Raw genomic sequence first — 25564 nt, forward strand, 5'->3', positions numbered from 1 at the left:
AATACTACTAAATATATTACTATATATATATATATATATTATATATATATTAATATATATATATATATATATGGAAAAGTGAATCTAAGGTGACACCCTAGGCTCCCACCTAAGGACGCGGCCTAAAATCCATCATTCTTCTAATTTTTTTTAGCGATCTGCTCCCGTTGAACTTGTTTACAGCTTTTAAACCTAAACACACCAAATTTTGGGGTGAACCGGTCGTGTTTTGACCCTTCATCCCATCGCCGCAATTTTAACGGTTTTCGAATGATAGAATTATTTTGGACGACTCACGAATGGTCAAAACACGACGGGTTCATACTATATATATATATATCATTATATATAAAATCTATACTATATTTGATAGTATATTATATAGGTTGAGAGAGAGAGAAATATGGGTATGCTTGGTACCAAGCACAAATTTGGTGCTTAGTAGTGATGTGTCACATCCTCATCCACTCATTACCCATATGATTCCATCAGGTAGGAAATGTTCACATCAAAAATCACTGGATTCAAAACAAACACCATCCGGTCATTAGCACCAGAATCACTAGGTAAAGAAAAGTTGCAAACTAATAGCAAGGAATATTACATAACCAAGTAACAAGTAGCAATGCAACATACCGTTTATTTTCGCACTCAGATAAACGAGTGGTTTATTACAAGCACAATACACAGTAGACCGACATTATTGTTTATTAGAAGGGAAATCCAACTACAGTAGTGCAGGTTTTTCCAACTTTGCTCCAGTTTCGGACTGAAACAGGCACCGCCCTGAAAACAAAGAGGCTTCAGAGCTTTGCGAGCAAATTACTTGGAATTGGCTTCGAGGCTACATTCTCCTTCAGCTCCAATTCAGCACTGGAACTAGCACTAGGAGGAACATCAACTGCCGGGGAGCAGTTGAAGAAACCGTGAGGCTGCAAAATAATTTTTTTTAAACACAGTCAAACACTCAGATATATAGGTATAAATCAACAGTCATCTGGCTCAATTTTGAATTTGAGCGTCAAACTTAGCATTGGTTGATCAGGAAGTAACTACTTATGATAGTGAGCTCATAACCAGGGGCTGAGACTCATCCGGAACAAAATCATATAGACTAATAGACCAACTTCTTTGAAATTTTAAATGTAGTTGCAAAGATTCCACCAGCTAAAACATGATTATCAATTCTACAGGATTGAAATTCCAATATATAGCAGACAACTAAAGTAGTGCAAATAGAAGAACGCATGAATGGGCTAAAACATCCTTCTTCAACCAACATGACAACATGGTATGTATCTAAATGGCATTCCCTTGGCAGTCTAATACCTAAAAAAATTCTTTTTCGCAAAAAAACGGTGAAACTGAGGGAAATAAGAATGATGACCGACATCCTTTTTCCTTACTGTTGTTTCTTTCCTGTAATGACCCATAGATGCATTTCGACTAGTAAAATTCTCTGTTGTTTCTTTCCTGTGATGACCAATAGATCCATTTTGACTAGTAACTTTTTCTGCCCCTAGTCACGAGTCAGGACATCTGAATAGTTGCATACTTAGCAATTTGACCAGAAAGTCAATTGCTCTAGAGGAATTGTACCTAACTTATCCTATCCAAACAGTCTAGGAATATTAGTGGCTAACCTTTTTTCCTTTTGAGAGCAATATAGAGTAATGATTTAAAAGTTAAAGCATATATATGGGAATTATTCAATCTTCTAAAAACAAGGTGGCAAGAAGCCTTGAAGCAAATCGCTTCACAAACTTTGTCGTTTTTAATTTATAAGAGAATTCCATTGTACATGAAAATATCAAATAAGAAGCAAGAGCAGAAGCAGAAAATGAAATATCTTGTATATTTATCAAATAAATGAGAAGTGTGGTTATTCCCTGAAAGGAAATTTACCCTACAAAATATATATACGTTTGCAAACACAATTAAAGATCAAGCAACAACATCATAATACCGCAACCATGGGTGCAAAGTTTTTTTTTCCCTGGGCCCCTATGAAAAAATCAAATATACAACAGAACTACTTGTACTCAGAAAGAACTAATCAAGAAAAATCAAAATAACCAAAAAAAGAAAGAGGGAAAAAATATCAAGGCTCAAAATTGAATTTTTATGTCATAAAGCTGGTAAAGCGAAAATGAGAACCGAGATGAAAAAACAAAGAGATAGGCATGGATGCCTAGTACGGTATAAAAGAGAAGAAGAGACGTATAAGAAAGATGAGAATGCATGTAAAAACACATCAAGTGTAGGCTTTTTACTATGATGAGCACAAGAATACTCGGACACAAAGATAATGATCTATGTAAAAACACTTGACATTTTAGCGATTTTGTGCACACAGTATGTGTTTTTCCAAGGAAAAAGGGGGAAGACAGGAGAGGTTAAGAGTTCATTTTGTGACACGGTTATGCCTTTGTCAGATCATGCTACGCATTCTAGCATATATCACACTCAATGCTAACTTCACATGTACAAGTAACACTGGAAAAAGTTAATTTTGTTTGCAGCATACTAGAATGCTGTGAGTGCTGATGACACTAATCAAAAGCATAGAAGTTCTAGATACCAGGAGGTCAATTGTTAGCGACTATATCCACAAGAGAGGGGAATATGAACTCAGAAAGTTGTGTGACTAAAATAGGTTGAATGAAACAATAATCGTCTAGATCTTATGTAATAGTTTTTCTCACATCATTGTAAGTTTCAAGTCAAATCCAGAGTGCAAAAGCATATATGTTATTGAAAATAGTATAAGCTTCACATATCAGTTTGCCAAGCTACCTAGCAAAATATCAACTTTATGCTGCAAAGCATTTGTAAGTTATTTTCATAACAAACTTCCTGAAATACCAGTATCCCAATGAATTCATACCACACAGAAATGTTAAGGAAAATTCCCCAAAAATCCAGACATGATTATAGGCGATGCCCTCCTTTTCCCTTTTTCAAGACTAAATTATTATCTACAGACGTATTTCAATTTTTATGAATCGAAGTTCTGGGAGAACTATCTATATGAAAGATGGCTTAACACAATTAGTTTCAATTTGATTCTTTCACTTTTTAGACGATACCCAAAATATCCTAGGTTATCATACATATTTAATGCAATTGGTGTACCACTTTAGCAAAGAGATATTGAGTTGGACTAACAATGTATCGTTAATAAGGTAAACATAGACACGAACTTATAGAAAGTAAAATAACATTTCACCCCTACTGACCCCAACTCTTACTGTTCTTGTTAATTGCAAAAAACTGTAAATTTTGGGTAAACTAGTACAGGTTTGATATATGAGTTAGAACTATGCATGCTCATGTAGGCCATTAGCCTTTAAATATTGCTTATATGCACAGCCTGGAATCATAGCACTAAAATACTTCATTTCTATCCATATTGTTACTTTTGTCATAAGGTTATTGCTAGTATCAAAGTGACTGCTTTTATATCGACATACTGATTTGTACTCCAATTGAACAACTTATTTCTTTAACTATATAATTTTGCTTTTAGCAACTATCTCCGACATATATTTCCATGTCTTCTGACTATTCCTTTATACAGACTTATATTTTCAACTAACTTTGCATGCCTACAACAATATACTAACCCAGGGAAGGGGGGAAAACCAAACTGCATTCCATCCATCTTGTAGCTTTTGACATAAAAGTTGTCGCTGGCCGTGAAGTAACTGCTTTTATATCAAAACACCGCTTTGTTGTCGCTAGCCGTGAACTAACTGCTTTTATATCAAAATACCGCTTTGCTCTCCAATTACTGTTTCTGCATTTATAGCTTTTAACAATATAATTGTGCTTTTTATCAACTATATCCTACATATATCTACATGTATTATGAATTTATGACTATTTCCTGAATTTTAAAAACTCCCAACCATTAACTGGTAGAATATATGAATAAAGAAATATATTCTTAAATATACAAATCATCAAAACTGGGAAGATTGTTACTATGCACACATATGACCAATTTGTATAATACAATCAACTCAGTAAGGAAACCAATCGTAACTTATAAATGAAAACATGAAAGGATCAGAAAAAAATACCATAAGCATGAAGCCTATGCGCTCCACAGGCATAACAGGCCAATCTTCCAAGCGAGGAATATGAGTAACTCCAAAAACATACCTGAAATAATTAGGGCATTAAAAAAGAGCAGAACATAGATTGTTATCTCAAGCTGAAAAAAACATGAGTTCAATAATTATAATTATAATGAAGTAATATGACAACAAAAACAAAACAAAAACAAAAACAAAAATAAAAACAAATCACAAATAATGTAGCCAGCTGTTAGTATGTAAGCAATGATATGTAATGCTTGCATCACTCACTTTTCACCTCAGAAGAAAGCCACGGTCACATTCTATTTGATTCTCATCAAGTTTGGAGCAATAGTAATTTCAGAATCTAATTTTTATACGATTGGGTTTGTGTTACAATTTCTGGATGTGAAAAGCAGGGATATAAGGCATTATCTGATGCCTGTTAGATTAGCTGAGTCATATGACACAACGACATGGACCTGTGCATCTACATGTCATTGTACTAAACTAGTTTATCTATTTGAACGAGCACATAATTTAACAGAACATTTTTTAGGATCTGAAACAATGTAATTTTAAGTGTGCAAAATTAATGGTCAAGCTATTATAGTCCTCGCACTTTTTATATATTGATCTAATCCAATATTTCATAGTCTTATTTTACACTTAATTCCACATAACAATGTTTTGACTTTAGCACAAGGTTAGTATGACACTAACTGTTTTATATGTTACATTCATGCCAGGTATAAAGCAAAGCACATAATTCATCAATAAATTTTGCTAAAGGAAGCACATATATACAGAGTTAACTAAAGTTGCCAAGAATATGAGATTTTACTAAATCATCACATTCCAAGAAGACTGAAATTAGCTTATAAACATTAATTCAAACATTAATGACACCTCTTTAAATATTATGGTTAAAATAATAGCTGATAAAGAATGTGAAACTAACCAAAGAACTACATTGGTTTCCTCAATGGGCCTGTTTTTCTTAACCCATGTAGCTAATCCTTCATTTACACGTGGATTTTGGTTTGGAAACTCTCCTCCTGGGTACATCTCATCACGTTTATATGGAGTGACCCAAAGATTGTGCTTCAGGAAGGCTGCCCTTCTTAGAAACTTTGCCTCTGGACCAGCTAAAGGTAGACAATTTGCACCAGGTACAAGCTTGTAGCCTGTGAGTTGCCCTGTCCGATTGACAGTTCTTGTGTTCCTTACCTGTGAAAAACAGAGTGCACAAATTTCAAATGGAATTTTTATTATAATGTTTAGAACAGTAGCAACCTGATTCATACTACAGTTCTATAAAGAATATACCGCTTTGAATTAAAATAAAAGGTTATCACAAAATCTCTTTCAGGTCACGTCTAAAAGGCAATGAGTTTTAAGTTTTCAAGTAGAATGGCATCAGTCTTAAGGCATCTTTCAGCGGATGATAACTTTAATAATTTAAATGAAATAAAACAATTATTCAGTGAATAGAACACAAATAGATCTATCAAAGAATTTACATTTATTTATCTGGTTATATAGTCCATACCAACATGTTACTTAAATTTATCTCTGAGCAAATAAGCTTGGCAATTCATATGTCCAAACGACAGTTGACAGCTGTCAAAATGTGTAGAAATACATTGGCTGCCCATATAAATTCATAGGGGACAACAAAATTATGAGTGCCAAAAATAAACTACATCTCGACTATAACAGAAGGACAATTCAACCTAACGTAGCATAGCATACAACTACAAGGTCTAGGGCTAAACTCTAGGAGCCTTGCCGTCAAAGACAGCTTGTCTCATCAGTAGGCAATATAAGGAAACAACACTATCAAGAATAGATAAACTAAATGCATGTGTGCCCCAACAGGTGCTAGATTTTGTCACTGTAAAGTACCATAACTCTGAAGAAAGAATGCCCTCTCCGCACTGCACTCTCAAAGGTTTGAGCTCATTCACCTCCTTTGGACATAACTACCAGAATTTGGTCAGGTTATCAATGGCACATTTTAAAAGGGTTCTCCCAGTTCTCCACAGAAAAAAATAGCTGTAGTTTGAATCACACTAGTAAATTTCAAAATGATGTCAATTTAAATTAAAATAACATGTTGCACATTAGAGACTTCCTTTGGAGATTCCTAAAGTCCCACTAACCATTACACCACACCAAAGTAAAGGTGTGGGTTGACGGGTTATATTTTTTTCTATTCTAACATTGTCCGTGCAGGTTGAGCACCCTTTTTTTTATGGGCCAAAACCTGGACTAACACAATGGTCTCAATTTTTAGAAATTCCGCTTTAAATCTATGGCCAATGAGATCTGAACCTGACTTTCTCTAATACCACCTTAAAATCGCTAACCATCTCATACTATTATAAAAATGTCTAGGATGTTAAAAAAGAAAATTTCTTCCAAAAATGCTCTCAAAAAAGACATACATGCATACATGAACCATAGATGAAAACACATATATATACTCAATTTTCTACAACCTCCCCATTTATCATACATCCATTCATACAAAGACATATACATACTCAAATTTTCATAACCTCCTTATTGATTACCATCAATATTTCATTTAACCACCTATTCATAACTTTCATCCACTAGCTATTCACACTAAATATTACAACTAATTATGAAAAAATGTTACAACTATTTCTTTCCCACCAAATCACTATAAATAACAACAACTAATCAAATTTCTCCAACCAAAAATCTATTAATGATCAATTTAGATGCGGAAGAAAGGAGTCCAACCTACCACTCAAACAACCCGCAACAATCAAATTCATCTCCTTTGCGGATGGAATTCAATACTTGATTTAGAGGGTAATTGATGTATAGGGTGGATTTGTTTGTTGAGCCCTTGCAGTTAGTATGTCATGAAAATTCTCCTAACGTTTATTTAGTTATTTGTGAATTCATATTGTAAGATGGGATAATTACTTATTATTTTTGTTCTTATTAGTATTTTTAATTTGCCTTTATTTTTCTTCACGTTTATTTGAGAATCTAAAGGAATGTTTTCGAGAGAGATAATCAACTAGAACAAAAATTTCCTTACCTATATTTACGTTACAAAAAACACTAAAATGAGTCATCAACATCTTTATCTTTTGTGCACTATAAAGAAAATTAATATGTGTCATCACTAAAACAATTTGGCCAATTAAGGCAAAAATAAGTACTCCATTTAATGGTAAGGATCCACTAAAACATTGTGATTTGTCGGATTAAAGTTCGTACATATAAGAACATATGAAGGGACTTCTTCTAAATATGCAACATTTATGTTACATCCTAAGTTGCATGAATACGGATACAGGTACAGGTATGGGTGTGGGTACGTGTATGGGACATGGCAAAATTGTAAAATGTAGTGTGGGGGGACACGACTACATATGTATATTGAGATTAATAATTTACATGAGATTATTATTGTTTTTCAATTCATGTGTTACTAGAATTAGAATTCTTATTTTTTAGTTTCTTTTATTATGTTTATTATTATAAATTGGAAGCTACTCGGATTTGAACTAGACACTCAAAACGACCCTTTAAAATCACTGTTTTGAACTTGGGTATGGGTTGAAATGAACCCGAACTATGTCTAACGAGTTTCAAGAAATGTCTGTGAGCATTGTGAAGTGTAAGATATACATTCAAGAAGTGTTTGACAAGTGTTTTAGACTTCATTAATTTGTTTCATTAATCAAGAAAAGGGTATCTTAGACTTCATTAATTTGTTTCTTGAATGAAATGCAACATATGTGCCATTATCTACTCTTAGAACAAAAAAAAAGTGAAAAAGAAAAAAACTTCAACATTCAACTAGAAAATCAACCCATCAATCAATAAATCTTTATTGCAAATTTGCATATAAATCCCTAAGAGTCTATTAAATTTATTGATTCCATTATCTTAAATCATAAAGCTAAAAGAATTGTGTATTTTAGGTTTTAAAGTATAGAGTTAAAAGAATTGTATATTTTAGGTATTCCAAAATTTACAAACTTCTATAAAAAAGTTCCAAGGTTTTATAAAAACACCAGAAATTTGTAAAATTTACAAGTACACGCTAAAATTTGCACAAACAACCCTAAAACTTTATAGTTTTTACAGAATAAACTCTAAAATTTACATAAAGATCTCTGAAATTTCATAACTTCATATGAAACTTTATAAATGTACAGATTAACATTATAAACTTCAAAAATGAACCTCATAAAAATTATATTTATTCTTCGATTTTAATGATGAGAAATTTGCAAATAAGCTAAGATATGTGATAATTGCATCCAAAATCAAACCTTTCAATAAATTACATAACTTACATAGATTTAGAACTAAAAAACAAGGAAGTCCACATGCAATGTAGGCGCACTATACAAGTATACATAAAATATTATTAAAATATTTTTTCCAAACAACAAGTGGTCAATGTATTGAATGTATTCAACATACCACGACTATTTTTTATTTATAATTAATTTAAGTTTTAACTATTATAGTCCTTTTAAATAATCTAGCAGAAATAGTTTCAAATAAAATATTTAAAATATCTGAAGATGTAAATATTGTGAAATCATTTCTTTACTTTTGTTTTATTAGCCAAAATCATACTTTTCATGTTTTCCAACTAATCATGAAGAACCTCATAATATGAACAAATAAAAGAGATTGATTCCATAAAAATGATTATATTAGAGAGCATAAACGAGGACGATGTAGAGTACTAAAAGACACACTGGAAGGGAGACAAGGCTCTGGCGTTAATAACTGAAGCATACTAATGAAAATATATTCCTTTATCACTGGAAAAAGAAGAGAATAAATAGCACCTCTTATTACTAAATTGCTTGTACTCATTTAAAGTTTCGTACAATTCCAAGTACACACTAAAAATCTATTTCCGATTATTTACTTCTAATCTATATCTTTTCTATCGAGTCATGTCAATATTCCATGTTGACGAAAATAATTCAAAACATAAAACAAAGGCATCCACATGCAACCCACATGCACTATACTAGCTACACCAAAACTCCGAAGTTGTGGTGAGAATTGAGGGTTACAATTTTATATTAAATCTAAAAGAGATTAAAAGTGTTTTTCTCCTCTTTTCTTTTCTTTTCTGCAATGAGAGATATCAGGAACTATAAATTTCACAAAGTTTCATTTACTGCATTAAAACCCTAAAACTAATGCAAACTTATGTGTCTACATGATGCCCAATAAAATTCTCAATATCTTCAGTGACCTGCTATAGGGCTCTATCTAACTTGAAGACACTTCATACAGTCACAAGTTGTATTCCAGGGCCATTATTGGAAAATTTACTACTGAAAGGATCAGTATGCCTTTGCTTGTAAGCCATCTCATTGAGTCATGAATTAGAAAAATCTACTAGCATAAGTCATTTTTGAGTGACATAATTTCAAACAACATCATTTTTAATCACAAAAGTTGAGTCTCAGCTGAACCTCTTTAACACTTATTTCTGATGTATGAAGTCTCATTTACCATGGAGCAAATTGCAGGAAACAAAATCCACTGGAAATTGATGTTGAAGTACATAGCCTCAAAAAGATTTAATAAAGAAAAGAACAAAGAAGAAATAATAAACAATGAGAAAATGAACAATACGTTAACATAAGAAAACAAGAATGATGGTGCTTACAATCCAATGTCGTGCAGTAAAGGGGTCACAATCACGCATTGCTTGCAGCTCAGACCTGAGAAGCTTTTCTTCAGCATAAAATGCATTGTTGTGAATGTTATTTTGCCCTGGTTCTTCAACTTTTACATTCACCTCAACCACCTACACAGAGGAAATTACAGCTCCATTAACAAGTTTTATTGAAAATATAGAAGGCTGCACCATTAGGTTCACAATCCAAAGTAATACTGAATGACTGAGCAAGCAAAATGATGGGGAGGGAAAACTTAGATTAAGAAATTATAATAAAGACAAAATATAAGGCAGGAATTAGGATATAAATTTAAGTCACGTTACCTGATTGAAGGTTTCATTAGGTTTACAGTCAACAGCCATGTCCATGCGTGCAACAAAGAAATGTTGATGGACAGGTGCATATAAACCTGGAGCAATGGTCGTACCATATTTTCGTGATTCACCCGGATTCAATGCTCCCAGGCTGAGAATTCCAGTAAGTTTCACTTCTGCTTCAATTTTACCATCCTATAACCATATGGCAAGTGCATCGTCAATTAGGCAACACACATCCCAAAGGACAGAAATCAACTAACTCAGGATTCGTACATGTAATAGCATGCAAGTAGACCAAGATAATAAGTAGTAGTATATCAAAAACATAGCTGAGATATCTCTGCAGTGCAGACTAAGTGTAATATACGATAGACTAACCACAAATGAATATCTATCAGTATCAGGTCGCATAAAATCTTGCTTCTGCCGAATTTTTCTATACCTCGACATTTTTTTAAACAGCATGTTATCACAAATAAGTAACAATCCTACACCCTGAATCATCTTTTTAAACAGCATGTCATCATTTTTGCATTAGGCCTGTAGTTACATTAATGGGCGCCATAGAAACCCTACATGACAGGAAATGGCTCAACAATAAGTGAAGGACTGAAAATCAACCGATATTAGCAACTACGAGTTTGATTATTGAGGTATGTCATTGGGAAAAAAAATTCGACAACCATGAAAAAGTTGAAACAAAGAGAGCATGTATAAATCTAGCAAATGTATTATGGAGGAAGTATTCAGGGAAGGTCAACACAACTAGATGCAGACAAGAAACCACATAACTGTTGCCTACTAAACGAAGATACATAATAAGCATTCAAAAGCTTACACTTAAGACTGCAAGTGAAGGAACTCTTTTATCGTATATTCTAGTATAACTACATAAGATAAGAAAATAAAGAGGGCTGTATGATCATTATACAGTGATTTCAACATATATATAATATATATATATATATTAATGTATATATATAGTATATATATATATATATATATATAGTATATATATTATAATAGTTAGTATATATAGTATTACTATATAGTTATACTTGACTGGCAACGGGTTAAGTGGAATGTGCCAGCGGCGTTACAAACTTTTTTAGCTTCACCGTCATTTATATAGCGTATAAGAAAACCCTCTTCATATCTTTCATTCGGATCGGCGGCGGCTAGGCTAACATGCAACTGCTGTAAATAATTTGGTGAGCATAGCTTTTTGCTATCGGCACTTTAAGTTGACACAAAGTTTTGCTCTCCTCTGCTCCTCTCTTGCTATAGCTATTATATATCTATATATATATATATTATATACTATTTATAGTATTATATATAGGAGGACATAATGGGTATGGCTTCGGTACTCAAGGCACAAATTTTGTGCTTGGTAGTGAGGTGGCATATTACTGCCTCCAGCTCATGGGTGCAAATGGGGGGCAGCCATCCTTCACGGTATAGGGTTGAATGTGTCCGCCCAATTGCAATGAGTGGATGGGAATGAGACATCCTGCAGGCTACCAGGCACAAAATTTGTGGCTTGGTACGGCAAGTATAACTCATTTTTTGGCCTTCATATATACTAATAGTATATATATATATATATATATTATATATATATATTACGAGAAGGCTATGGGGCCTTTTTCCGCTCTGCCTAAACAAAAAAAGGCAAGAGAAAAAGAATAAGATAAACAGAACGAACAAAAACATCCATAGATTTTAACTACTAGAGCAACATAAGAAGTTTTCAGAATTACCTGGTAGAAGTGCCAGAAAAAGCCATACTCATAGTTAGCCACAGTACAAATAAATGAAACCGTAAGCCTTCTTGATCGCCGTACTTCTGCTAGTCCAGTTCTCCAATCTTGATGCTTCCACAATATTCCATGATCCTCCTCATGCAAGCAAACACAATTTTCAATAGTCTCTACACCCCCCGTGTAGTTCGTGAAATGTGCATCGAAATATTTGATGTAGCCTAGACAGTCACACCCCTATATAGAGGAAGTTATTCAACAATCCAAGCAGTACTCGAAGGAAAAATAGAGCCAAAAAAGGAAAAAAGTTAACCTTCTTAAGAGAATGTGAATTCTTTCCCAATCCATCTTCCCCAGCATCAAATGCATTTTTACGGTAATGTGGTTCGTTTGGATCTCCGTAAGGCACTACCATCTCGACAAAGCTCAGTCTATGGGCCACGGGTCTGCGACCGCGGCTACCATCAATATATGCCACAGAATAGATTACCAGTCCCTCTCTAGGTGTGAAACCAACTCGAAAATTCCACTGTTCAGTGACAAGAACGAAAGTTTCTACTTCAGTGCAGGCTTAGTAGACAAACAGATTTAGAGGAAATATACAATCTCAGGTTTTCTTTCAGTTCCCCATTCATCATGTACCCACAGCTGTACCCAATAGCTTCACTACCATTTGCACAGATGTACGATCGTGCATGAGCAGTTACAAAACCATGAAGAACAAACTATCTTCATTATATCCAACTACCAAAGTACACCATTGCATAAAAGTAGCCAACTTATTGCATACATATAATGTCTACACGTTTTATGTGCTGTATAAGGGAAAAAATGTAATATGAAGGCCTTTTCACCAATGCATCAATAACTGCTAAATTAATGGTTTTTTAATAATATTTTAAAGAATTCTTACAATTCCATAACTTAGAAGTCTTCAGAAAAAACATCAATTTTCATTTATAGAACGTTGAAAACATGTCTGTCAAATAAATGGATTGGATGGCGCAATTTTATTGCACAACCATGCATTTGAGGTAAGCATACATAAATAGCTTAGTTACCCACTAGAAACTTGGCTCCTTTGGAAAGGAAAAGGATCTAGATAAATGATATCACATTTAAGTTCAATTAAAAAAAGATGAGATACACTCCGTTCAAAAAAACCTATATCGTGTAGAGTTTCTGAACATCAAATTTCCTTTTTTTGGGTCTATGCATCAAGTACGCACCCAATGAGTGGTCAAAATAGCTTGATTTTTAGGTCTATGGTCTAGATTGGTTGAAAGCAATCAAGATTTTGTGTGCAAGGGCTTTTAAGTAAATTGGTCTGAAAGGTCAGAATCAAAATTTTGAATGCTTGAAATCATAAATTTAAACCACATGCTGCTTTCTACCATCCATTTTGTGTTTATGTATACAAAATAGAAGGGGAGCATGGGTGTAAAAGTAAGGGTTGTCGCCGTGTGACCTTAAGAAGGTCACAGGTTCGAGTCGTGGAAACAGCTTCTTGTGAAAAATGCAAGATAAGGCTGCATTCAGTAGACCCAAAGTGGTTCAATCCCTTCCCAGACCTGCGCATAGCCGGAGTTTCATGCACCGAAATGTCCCTTATGCATAGGCCAAAAACTCAACTTTACTTGAATATTATTTCACTTTTTAAGCATTCAAGATAAGGTAGATCAACTTTATTGAAGTAGACTTTTTCATTTGAATGATCTATCATTGACTTTGAAGAAAAGGATTTTATCCCCCAGTCCATCCAGAAGTAGCAAGAGATATAAGCATGGTCAAGTTTGTGAGAGAAAAAGGAATATGAGTTACCAATTTAAGAAATCTAACACATTTCCCCTTCCAAAAATAATATGGATCATCTCATTCATCAACATGTTCATGCATATAAAAGAGAAATCATATATTGAAGAAATTTTACCCATGCACCAGAGGGGTTAATTTGTTCTATCGTTAAAATGTCATTCTCATTGCTACCACTTGATGCAGGGGTAAAAAGCCTACAAAGATGTTTCATCATAAATGCATTAGGAGATAAATATCATCATGGAAGGAGTGAATATTCAGTTGATGCACCATGTATTATTGAGTGGTTGGTTGCACACCACCATATGTATGTTCAACACCCATACACAAAAGTTATAACCCTTTAGATTACGTTATGGATCACATCATCCTATTTAGAAGAATCATCAGGAGGCTGAAAGTGCTTTTATCAGAGGTGAGATTGAGGGCAGTTAAGGTAGGTGGCGGTTAATTAATGTTAAGGTTATTAGTTAGGGTTAAGGTTTAGAATGAGAGAGAGAATCAGGAAAAGAGGAGAAAACGTCAACCCCTCCTTCCTATTTTCAGTTGATACAGAGATGGAACTTTTACATAAAAACCCTTAAAAGTATTAAAAGTGTACATACTTGTCCTAAGGCACCCAAGTTCAAATAGATAAATTGAACAAATACGGTTGTCTTATTAGGATTTTGTCTGCCATAAACTAACTAAAAAGTGGAAGATAAATGTTACATCACGGGTTTTATTTCCAGGATGATGAAAACATGTATTCACATGCGTTGGTGAGTCCGTCCCTTGTTTTTGTATATTTATTTTTTGATGAACCTAAACTTCTGCATACATGCCATTAAGAATATTAAAAAATGTGTTTAAAAAATAAAATCCCTAAGTACTGTTTAGAGGATTGAAGCTAGCCCCAAGAACCATATACTCCTGAAGGCTTGCAGCTTGCAAAACTGCATACAAATAATACATTCATATATAAGGTTCAGATTTCATTCACAGAGTTGATTAAGACAATTGCCATACAAGCAGTTCGTGCTAAATAAATATCTAGGGTGCAAACGGTCCGGATGCGGTTCGGATATGGTACTTACCATATACATATCCGCTTGTCAATCACGGATACGGTGGATACGGATACGGATACGAATATGCCTCGGTAAGGAAAACTAACTTACTCATCCATATTCGCTGAATACACACACACACACACGGATAGAAAATGGATATGAGAAAACGAAATAATATCGAATAAAATATAGTTTGAATGATACAAGAGAGTTCATTAATATGTCTGTTATATTTGAAAAATTAAGATTGGATCTCTTGGCCACAAAATTAGTCTGAATTCATTAATCTCAGGATTGAAACAGTTGCATCTGTATGATCAACAAATACTCAGATGTTTGGACACAGATCTGGATATTTCACTACATAACCATATCCGTATCATATCCTACCAGTTATATATTTACGTAACCATATCCGTATCCTAATGGGTTAGGATACGGTTACGGATATATCCGCAGATACGGATATGGTTTTGCATCCCTATGTCCAACTAGTGAAAATTCTGGTTTTTGCATCCCTACGTCCAACTAGTGAAAATTCTGACTGTGAGGTCTGTTACTCTTGCAAATTGCAATATTTTTTTCCGTATACTAATACAAAGCTTATAGGATAGAAGAAACTGGTATAAGGAAGAGGAGAGGAAAAGAGAAGGGAGAAAAGGGGGAAGGTGGATACTAAAAAGCTGTCAGGAAGACAGAAATTGTACCTTTTGCCATTCAACAAAGTGACCGTTAACACGGAAACTTGGGCCATCGGGCTGAATAATTTGGAGAGGCTTCACATCACTACGATCAACACCTCCTCTTGTTTCTCCTGGAGTATAGTTTCTTAGCGGATCTGCTGGAGGTAGAGGAACGAGTTTCCTGTCTTCAAACTCAATGATCACTACATTCTGGATATCAACAAGCACATAAATTCCTTCAACAGGGCGTGCATAACCATTTTCCATGGGACAATCACTCTCTGTTCTACAAAAAATCAGTGGTTTAGCAAGTCTCCGACTGGGAGCATCTTTTTCACTGTGATAACCAACACACCTGCAGAAATTAAACGCTGGTAATATTAGTAAAGTCTAAAAGAAAATGAGTAAGTAACTTCACGGAGCATTTTTACAGCATAAATGGTCAAATGAAAAGCAATGTGTAATGACTGAAAGCAAGCTTACCAGGCATCTACCATCACAAGATCCATATCCTCAATGCCTCGTCGTTTCATTGCTTCACGGAATGGAGGATAATCTTTGACCACAGCTTCACATTCCGCATATTCCACAGCATCCTGCACGTTTAAGAAACAAGCGGAAACTTAAATATTTTTATTAACTTTAGTCCACGTGCCATCATCTACATTCTTATCAACAAAAAGATACATCGAAGTGGCTGATATGAATGAAGTAACAACGTCATTAATATATTTGTTCCGAACACTTGACATCAAACAAATAATAACCGTACCATAGGTGGTTGTACATCCGGCACTACTTCTGATGAAATGACCTTTCCCCTATGATGACCACCACGAGTCGCTGCATGTACTTCAGTGAGTTCTACAATCCAAATGCTTGTCTCATTTGAACGTTTGTTATAGACAACAAGCCTAGCCCTCCTCGGCGGAAGTTTGCTTGGAATAATGGGTCCACCTTTAGTTCTGGGTACTAGTGACGGTTGGAAGGGAGGGAAAAAATATGCATCAGCAAGTGCAACAATACTTTTTTCAGGCTCCAATAGAACCACCTCAACAAACCGCATGCTATCTCTCACCTGAAGGAAACTAACAAAATCAATAATGGATTCACTGCTAACATCTCTATCGATATAAAATCATAATAAGCTATCCATAAGCCAATTATGCAAAAGGAAAAAAAAACAAAAAGCGATATGATGCAACCTCGGGGGTCGCCCCAGCAGCCCTGACGGTCGCTACTGCCACAGAGATTTCAGCAGCAGATAATGGATCTAAAGGGTGGCTTGATTGAGCCCTCATCATTACCGGGATACCTGCAATTTCCCAAACAAAAATAAGAAATAAACCAAAAAAATAAGTGATAAACCTAAACATAAACATAAAATAGAAATATATCCAAATGCTAAGTAACTATCAAGAAACATATGAACATCAGAGAGTAGGAAACATACTATTCACAGAAGGATTAGCCACATAAATTTAGCTAGACAGCAGAGAGCCTAGTATTCATGACAGAAGAAGAGGCAGAGATGATCTAGATAGAATCCAATGCAAATAACCGAACAACCAAAATTAAAGCAGTGACTTGGGCATGCATATTTAGAAGAATATCAAGTAAACAGAAAAACATATACGATAGAAGGTAGAGTCAAGCTGTCGTTGAACTTAGATTACCAAACATAATGTTTCAAGGTTTAACGAATAGCTTTATTTATTATCAGAAACAGTGGTTGGATTTTCTCCTCAATTTTCTGAAATGCAGATCTCCTCTCAAGGATTAGGAGAAGGAAATAGTTTCTCTTTGTTTCCATGCAATCTTTCTTTTCGCATTCCCTCTGATCTGGTTCAACTGTCAACCTTCGAGAACCCTTTTTTTTTCCTCATCAGCTTTCATGTACACCATCTCACTTTTGCCCAGTTTCTACCAAGACATTCAAAATCTTTGATTTTGTGGTATCAAAAACCAGCATAATTGACGCTTCTCACGTACTTCTCAATCACTACGTTGTTTAAACTATGAACACTTCCCATATTGAACTTAATATTATATCAACCAACCTAGCCGCTGCAAATAACATACCGCGAGTCGTGTAAAAAGATTTCCACCACGGAGACATAAATATCACGCGTGTTCCTAAATTCATCCTTCTTTAAATCGAATGGAGGAGGAAAAAAAAAACATAAACACATATAGATAAAGATCAGAGGTTGAGCATCTGTATACCCTTAGACGAAGCCTTCGCAGGGGGATCTTGAAGATCGTCGACAGGGCCGATGACGGTTCCATTCTTCGACCACCCGAGAATCAAGATGATTCTTCTTCCCCTTGGCGGAGACTACGGCGTCGGGCTTGGTAGGGGAGCAGCAAGGCGTCGCTTTTTCCGCAGTTGTGGCCATTGTAGGGGGTTTGCGAGCTCACTGAATCCTCCGTAGTTTAATTCCCCCTCTCCACTTCGATCTGACATACAGCAGACCTCCGTTTCCTTTTCTTGCTCGTCTCCCTCTCTCTCTCTCTCTCTCTCTCAGCCCCCCCTCGTTCGATCGATCGCCCCCAACTCACTCGAACCTAACGAACTTCAGAAACGCCAGCAACCTACTTCTTCTTCTTCTTCTTCTTCTTGAAAATATCTAGGCTTCAGATATCAAGAGAGTCGTTTCCTTCCCCGTTTCTTGAAAGGGACCGCGATCTCGTGTTCTCTCGGATCGCCGCCGACGACATAGAAAGGAGGAAGAAAAGGGAATTAGGATGCGGAAGATTTACACGAGAGAGAGAGAGAGAGAGGAGGAGGAGGAGGTGACGGAGATCTGCCCCCCTTTCACGTGCGTCTCTTATTTAGGCCCCTGGGGGTACTGTACCTATATGTATAATAAATAATAATACATTATCTATTGCGTTACAGATTGGAAGCGTATTAATGATATTTTTGGTTAACTCCCTACGGTTTGAAGTTTGACGCTACGGACTACCAACTAGGACTATGAGGTCACACGTTTTAGTATTCTTTAGATTTAGAGTTGTATCCCTAACATTTTGTTGGTTTTCTAACGAGTCCAAGGAGGTGCTGATTGGTATAAAATATTGCAAGTAGCATTTGCAGCGAGAAATTAAGCTCAAACCTTCGTTTGGACATCCGTACTTTTATGAAAGAAAATACATCTTCGAATTTAGGTGCGGTGTTTCATCGGTGGCCGAAGTAGTTGTACTGCGAATCGAGTACTTGTTTATCTAAAATTATAAAATGATCTATATTTTCTATTCGCTTAAAATCGAGTATTTGTTTATCTAATACTAATTTTTAAATTTTTATTAATAAAATGACCTGTAGTATTGTTACACTTTTTTGGCATTCTTTAGTAATTGGATTGAAGAACATAAAAAGGGGCATGACAAATTAGAAATTATAAATTAGGTAGGTAGGTAGGCAGATGGCACCAGAGCAGAGTGACAAGAGAATAGCAACTAATAAAATGCGTATGTTTTGGATTTCAAAAGTACGGCAAGAAAAGATGGGCACCAATCTGAATATATCATCCAAATTAGAAAAGCACTATTAAAAGTGAGCGAGCTTATAATAACAGCAGCTCAGCGTCTACTAGATCCTCACATCGAATCCTCTCAATTATCAATGCAATATAGGACACATTCATATTTAAATATCAAAAGAGCATTTGATAAGGACGCCATATAAGCACGCAACTTGCGTATATTTTATGAAAAAAAAATAAAAAAAAAAGGGAAAAATGCTTCCAGCCCCCAAAACTAATGAAAACAAGCTTCCCCCTCCCAAGACTTTTTCAACGCTCTCAAAACCCCCAAATTCGTAACAAATATGCACTGAGCCCCCAAAACACAAAGACCAAGAGTATTAAAATTTGAAGACCATAATACCCTTTCTCTCTCTTTTTCTTTCTTTATCTGTGATGATTTGAAAGGGTTCCTCCGTCCCTTTCCCCGATGGCGGCCGTCATCATGTCCCTCAGCAGGGTCCCCACCTCCGCGATGAGATTGCCCCCTCTGCCGTCAACCTCGCCGTCACGAGCATCGCCCCGCGCACCGGTATCCTCCCAGGATCCACATCAGCCTCCCCAACCTGGGCCCCACCATAGTAAAGCTGGAGAGAACGAAGCATAGTTAGGGTTTTTGATGAGGAGGTCGAGGGTCATGTTGAGCTCCACGCGGATGGCCGGGAACGTGACACGTGGAGAGACGCCGGTGACGGCGAGGATGAGCAGGAGGAGGTGATGAGCAAGAGGAGGATGACGAAGTTTACGGCGGCGGTCGTGGTGCATGTGCGTCGGATTTTCAAAACCTGGATTTTGTTTTAGGGATACTATTCCTTCATTTCAGCGTAACCTGGATTGGGTGATACTATTCTTTCATTTCAGCGTCAGTCTCTCGGGATCCCTTCTAATTCTGAGTCTAATTCTGGTGAGGATTCTGCTGATGGATCAGGCTCTTCTGATTCTGGAGGTGATGGTGATGATGATGGTGGTGATGGTGCTGGTGGTGACTGACTTGAGTTTCTCTATGTGATGGTTATTTTTGTTTTTTTTTAATGTTCTCTTTTGGAGATGATTGATTTGATAACTCTGTTTTATTTGAGTGTAATAACTCTATGATACTTTGTGGAACAAACTATGTATGGTTTTGTGTGATTTTTTATCTTGTGGACAAATCCATGGTTAGTGCAAAACTATATTGCTTCTAATGCTTATGTGATATTTTGTGGCCTATTGTGTTTAATTTATTTCTTTTATAAATCAATGCATTGTTGAAACAACATTCATAATTTGATGTGCGGTAAATATTTGTTGCCTGTCATGAGTTCTTTGCACTGTTTAGGTTTTGTATATTTATGCAAATCTATGATGCTAAAATGATGTTTTGTTTATCATGTTATGATCAATGCATGGTTAAGACTATAATCATGTTTTTGTTTATAGAATTTGAATTACTTGTATTATTTATGCATATGTTTGATGAAAAGTTGTTGGTTTAGCTCCTGTATGTATGTTCAATAAATGTCACTTAGTCTATTTGACAGGGGGAGCCTTTGACATACAATTCTTTATTTTTTATCTATGCTTATAAGCAGGGGGAGTATTGCTCCTATCTTTCATTTTTCCCTTTTTGATGTTGTCAAAGGGGGAGAAAATACCACATATAGCTTACAAATTGATTCTTTTATATATATATGGTCTTGTTATGATTTACTCTTGTTCTTGGCTTATATGTGGATTATCAGTATATATTTCATATTCATGTATAAATTGTTTGCCATCATCAAAAAGGGGGAGATTGTTGACCCTATAGTTTTGATGATGATTTGACAAACAATTTATTACTAATAAGTTTTCTAGTGTTTTGTGTTTATGTTCTTTTTTCAGGTATTTCAACACGCGTTAATCAAGCGTTAAAGATTCAAGTTCATTTGCGTGGATTTACCTAGGTATATGTTAGTTTACTTACATATATAGTATGATTATATCTAAGCTCAATATATACACTTAACACGATTTTTGACGTTTTCTATCATATAGATGATTTTTCATTAAACGTTGTTAAAATACTTTATCTCATGTTTACAGCTCCTTCATACTTCACTATATACATATATTATATGCACAATATATATATGAATATTTACAAGTCCTATATCAAAGTTCACTTTCATAAAAATTACAGGTTTTCTAAGCATTCTTCAAAAACAGGTAGTTTTCACAAACGAAAATTAATTTTCCAGAAATTCTTTTTCAAACATGTTCATTTCATCATTTAGAAACTTTCCCCAAAGTTTCACTATTTTTGGATGTGATTTGATATTTTTAACGAATTTTCAAAACTGCCCAAAACCTGTCAATTTGTGTATATCAGATTTCGGTCGACCGGTACGGTCGACCGACAATTGTTCTTTTTCTTAGCATAGTTCCAGAGAGCCTTTCGGTCGACCGCACCGGTCGACCGAGAGAATTTCCGGTCGACCGAAAATTCCGTCGGTCGACCGCCAGCTCTAAACCCTGTTTTTTGAGTTGTTTGTGCTTTCCGGTCGACCGGACCGGTCGACCAACAAGTGGTCAAAATGAGCCTAACGGCTAGTTTTTCAAATGGACTTTTTGGTCTTTTACTTATTTCTAGCTGTTGTATTGGGGTGCTATATATACTCCATTGCTGCTCTTCTTCTCTAACATCCAAAAAATCCAAGTTTGTTGTTTAACAAGTTATTAATCGCGTTTAAGAGCTGTTTAAGAGTTGTTTCATCAATCTGTTTTCAAGAAGGGAGATCGCGTTCCTGAGAGTAGAGATCCCAGTATTTGTCAGCGATACGCTTCACTTTCTGTACAAACTCGACGCTCTCTAGATGGAGGAAGAAATCAGATCGTCAATGCCGGGGAGACGGACTGCTCGATGATGGCGACGTTGATGTCGGGGTTCTTGGAGAGCTCGTAGGCGCAGGAGAGGCCGACGGATTCGCCGCCACCGCCACCGCCGCCGCCGCCGACGGTGTTAGCGTAGGTGATTATGTCGGACATGTAGCGGCGGGTCATCTCGCGGGAGACGATGGATTCTTTGATGGGGCGGAAGCAGATGGAGGAGAGGTCGTAGGATGTGGAGATTTGGGGGCGGAGGATGACAATGATAGGGAGGAGAAAGATTGGGTTTTGAAGGCGGAGATGAGCTTGAGGCCATGGAAGGAGGAGAAAGAGAGGAGGTTGCGGTGGTTAGGTTTGGAGAGGAAGGAGGATGTGACAATGGAGGGTATTATGGTCTTCACGTATCTTAATTTCTTGGGTTTTGTGTTTTGGGGGCTCAGAGAACACAGAGTTTACTTTTGGGGGTAAAACACACGTTGAAAAAGTCTTGGGAGGGGGAAGCTTGTTTTCATTAGTTTTGGGGGCTGGAAGCATTTTTCCCAAAAAAAAATCAAGACCCACCAAACTCCATATGCGCATCCCTTTCATTAGGGAGCTGATTAAGACCGTATAAGAGTGCAAAAATGGTGGGGTCGTGTGATTTGTGCTCCACTGCTTTCGTTATTATTATTATTATTATTATTATTATTATTGTTAGCATGTCAGTGCTCTCTCATTTACAAGATGGTGCTCCTATCACTCCACCTACCCCTCCTCTTATCTGGAAAAAAAAGGAAAAATATTCCCGACATCCATGGAAACATGCTAATTGAATGTGTATCTACTTGTGATTTATTATCAATTCTAAATTTGTTTATAATTTTAATGTAATCAGTATTAATATAACCAAAAAGTTATACCAGTAGAAGAAGGGGTGCAAACAATCCGGGTATGGTTTGGATATGATGCTTATCATATCCATTTTCGCTTGGCAATCAAGGATACGGATGTGACTATGGACATGCCTCGGTAAGAAAAACTCATATGCATATATGCTAAAACCGGGTGCGGATACAAAAAAAATATAAGAAAATGAAATAATATCGGAAAAAAATATAGTTCGTGAGGTATAAGAGCGTTCATTGATATATTTGTTATATTTAAAAAGCTAAGGTCGGATCTCTTGGTCATCAAAATTAGTCTCAAATTCATTAATATAAGGATTGAAATAGTTGCAGCTTTATGACCAACATATATTTGCATATTTCGGATACGAATCCGGATTTTCACTATATAACTGTATCCTATTTGTTATAGATTTGATTAAACATACACGTATCCTAATAAATTCGGCTATGAATATATCCGCGAATGCGGATATGTTTTTGCACCCTCAAGTAGTATCACTAATATTGTATTATAATGTGATCAGATTGCTTGTATAATTCAATCATCAACTTTAAAATCTAAAACCGGACGCTTGTCGTAATATAAATTTGTAACTGTATGGTTTTCTATAGAGGACTTGTATAAGATTTTTTTTACTCTCTCTCTTATATAGAAAACTCTATACATATATGCTCTTCATAGAAAATCATATAAATACTTGTATAAGATTTTTTCCTCTCTCGTATAAGATTTGTTTCACAATCATTTTTTTCCAAAAATATTCAGTATACATTATCAGCTTAAGAACTCGTATTACTGTGATCATGTGTATGAGTACTATTGTAGACGTCAAAAATGCTTACAGACATCCAAATATCACTCAAGACAAAGAGAAGGTGATAAACATCTTTATTGTAATCGACCGAAGATATAATGAATTCCACAACGAAACCAACTTTTGACGCAAACAACTATGAGACTACTGTGTCAATATAATCACTATTTTAAATCTATACTGTGATATTTGTCAGCATCTTCCTCATACTTGCTAGCTGCATAGTTTTCTATATATTGAGGGCCCTTCATTATAATTTAAATCTCCCACGGATCCAGATTCTGTATGCTGGTTAACTTTTTTTAATGTTAAGGACAAAAAAGTACAGTTCATACTTAACATGATCCACGTCCATAATTTTTATTCTAGCATGTTAATTAATGATAGGTGGTACCGACATTAAAAATAAATAAATGTTCCGCAAGTGGACTGTGAGTGAGTATAGCGTTAAGATAAAAGAAATAGAAAAGGAAAAATATTCTTTACGGTCGATTTAATTAGAGAGGAGGAATATGGTATCTATCAAGGTATCATGAATGCATTATCGCATGTTTCGTTGTTTTTTCTTCTCTTCCTTCTTATAATCCTCGTTCCGCTCTAATATTTATCCTAATTTTCAGGTTAAAACAAGTGAGGTCTTTTACTCAGTCCATTTATGCTTTTTGTGAATATAACTATAAACAATACCTACAGTACTAAAATTTTCTTAGAAATTAGTTATAAAATGTTTAGGCTATATGAGAAATTATGGTTGAAGGCTGCATTTGTATAAGAATGGGATGTTTAATTCAGCATATACTTATTTTTCTAAATAATTTACTCATTTTTACCCTCTAAGTTAAACAACATATTTATCATTAACCCTCCAGGAAGAGTAAGTTTGATTGATTTCTAAATTAATCATTTGAAATAAGGATATTTCAAAGTACGGTGCGGCCCCTACAAATAGGAGTGGGCGGGCGGTCGGGTCGGACCTGACCTATAAACTGTCCACGCAGTTTTGGCTCTGGGCCTTAGCGGGCCTTTGTGGGCCAGACTGAGGATTTTGTCCTTAGGTGAGACAGGGCTATGAACCGGCCTACGCCGTTTTGGCGCTGGGCCCTAGCAGGCCTCTGTTGGTGAGACAGAGCTCGACCCGCCACCCACATGGGGCCGAGTATGGTCCAACTGGCTCACGACAGCTCAGCTCGCGTGTCGGCCCGCATTCTTTTTCCTATTTTTTTTAGATTTTTCAAATTTTTTTGCTAGATTAGTATGTGTAATCTAAATAAGAAATATTGAATTTTATCTTTCTCAAAAGTCTAAACCCTATAATTTTACAATTAGTAACGAAATTATCTCAATGGACAAAAGATGCTTAATAATTTGCGCATTTTTAGCAAATCAAAATGACTACATATATTCATTAAAATACTAAATGGAATTTAGAAAATCTCAACTACTACTAAAATTACAACTCAAATACTTGGAGATTTGTATTTTTTATTTGAGTTGCAACTAAAATTACATAAAAATATAACTATCATCTAAGGGGGGTTGAGCCATTCGGACAAGGATTGGGCGTACTTTTTTGTCCACGGCTTTAGAGTGAAACCCAGTCCTGCCCATAGTTCGGTATATCACCGGCCAAGTTGGGCCCGACCCACTGAGGCCCGAGCGTGGTCTTGACTCAACGTGAGCTGGATTGGCTCAGCCCGTGGTTCAAACAGACCCATGTTCACCCCTACCTACCAATGCCCGTTTATAAGGACAAGACTAGAACCAATTACAGTGCATAGTACAAAAAGAAAGATCTTATGATGCGAGCATGAACAATGTCATAAACTTGCAAAAAATCACTGTAGCATGAACATATTGTATAGTTGCTTGAAGAGGGTTCAATATTCTGAATTACACTGCGCACGCACACAAACACACACCCAAAAGAGTCTAACCGAGTTGGTAAGCTGCCTGTGAGTAGTATTCCAATGTCTTAGGTTCGACTCTACTAGGGAGCAGCCACACAAATTTAATTTCATGGAAAGCCACACTCGGGTTTTTGATACTCATGGTTCAAAAGATAGTG

The 25564-nt window shown here is 35.7% G+C and overlaps 1 protein-coding gene across 1 annotated transcript; it reads right to left on the bottom strand.

Annotated features, from left to right (window-relative positions):
• On the bottom strand, positions 524–17728 carry LOC109824828 (copper methylamine oxidase). The gene is made up of 12 exons (XM_020391478.1): positions 17650–17728; positions 16629–16738; positions 16196–16501; positions 15907–16019; positions 15448–15778; positions 12187–12402; positions 11874–12110; positions 10117–10302; positions 9781–9921; positions 5044–5312; positions 4086–4167; positions 524–932 (listed from the first exon to the last, which is right to left on the bottom strand). The coding sequence occupies exons 2-12, from the start codon at positions 16725–16727 to the stop codon at positions 804–806; spliced, it is 2109 nt and encodes a 702-aa protein (XP_020247067.1). The 5' UTR covers positions 16728–16738; positions 17650–17728; the 3' UTR covers positions 524–803.

This window comes from Asparagus officinalis, chromosome 9, assembly GCF_001876935.1.
Source record: "Asparagus officinalis chromosome 9, Aspof.V1, whole genome shotgun sequence".
Classification (NCBI taxonomy): Eukaryota; Viridiplantae; Streptophyta; class Magnoliopsida; order Asparagales; family Asparagaceae; genus Asparagus; species Asparagus officinalis.

Coding starts and splice junctions, on each gene's coding strand:
- LOC109824828 (XM_020391478.1), bottom strand. CDS start 16,727: ATGATGAGGGCTCAATCAAGCCACCCTTTAGATCCATTATCTGCTGCT. Junction 16,020..16,195: donor CGGATGTACAACCACCTATG/GTACGGTTATTA, acceptor TTAAACGTGCAG/GATGCTGTGGAATATGCGGA. Junction 5,313..9,780: donor TTACTGCACGACATTGGATT/GTAAGCACCATC, acceptor TGTTTTTCACAG/GTAAGGAACACAAGAACTGT.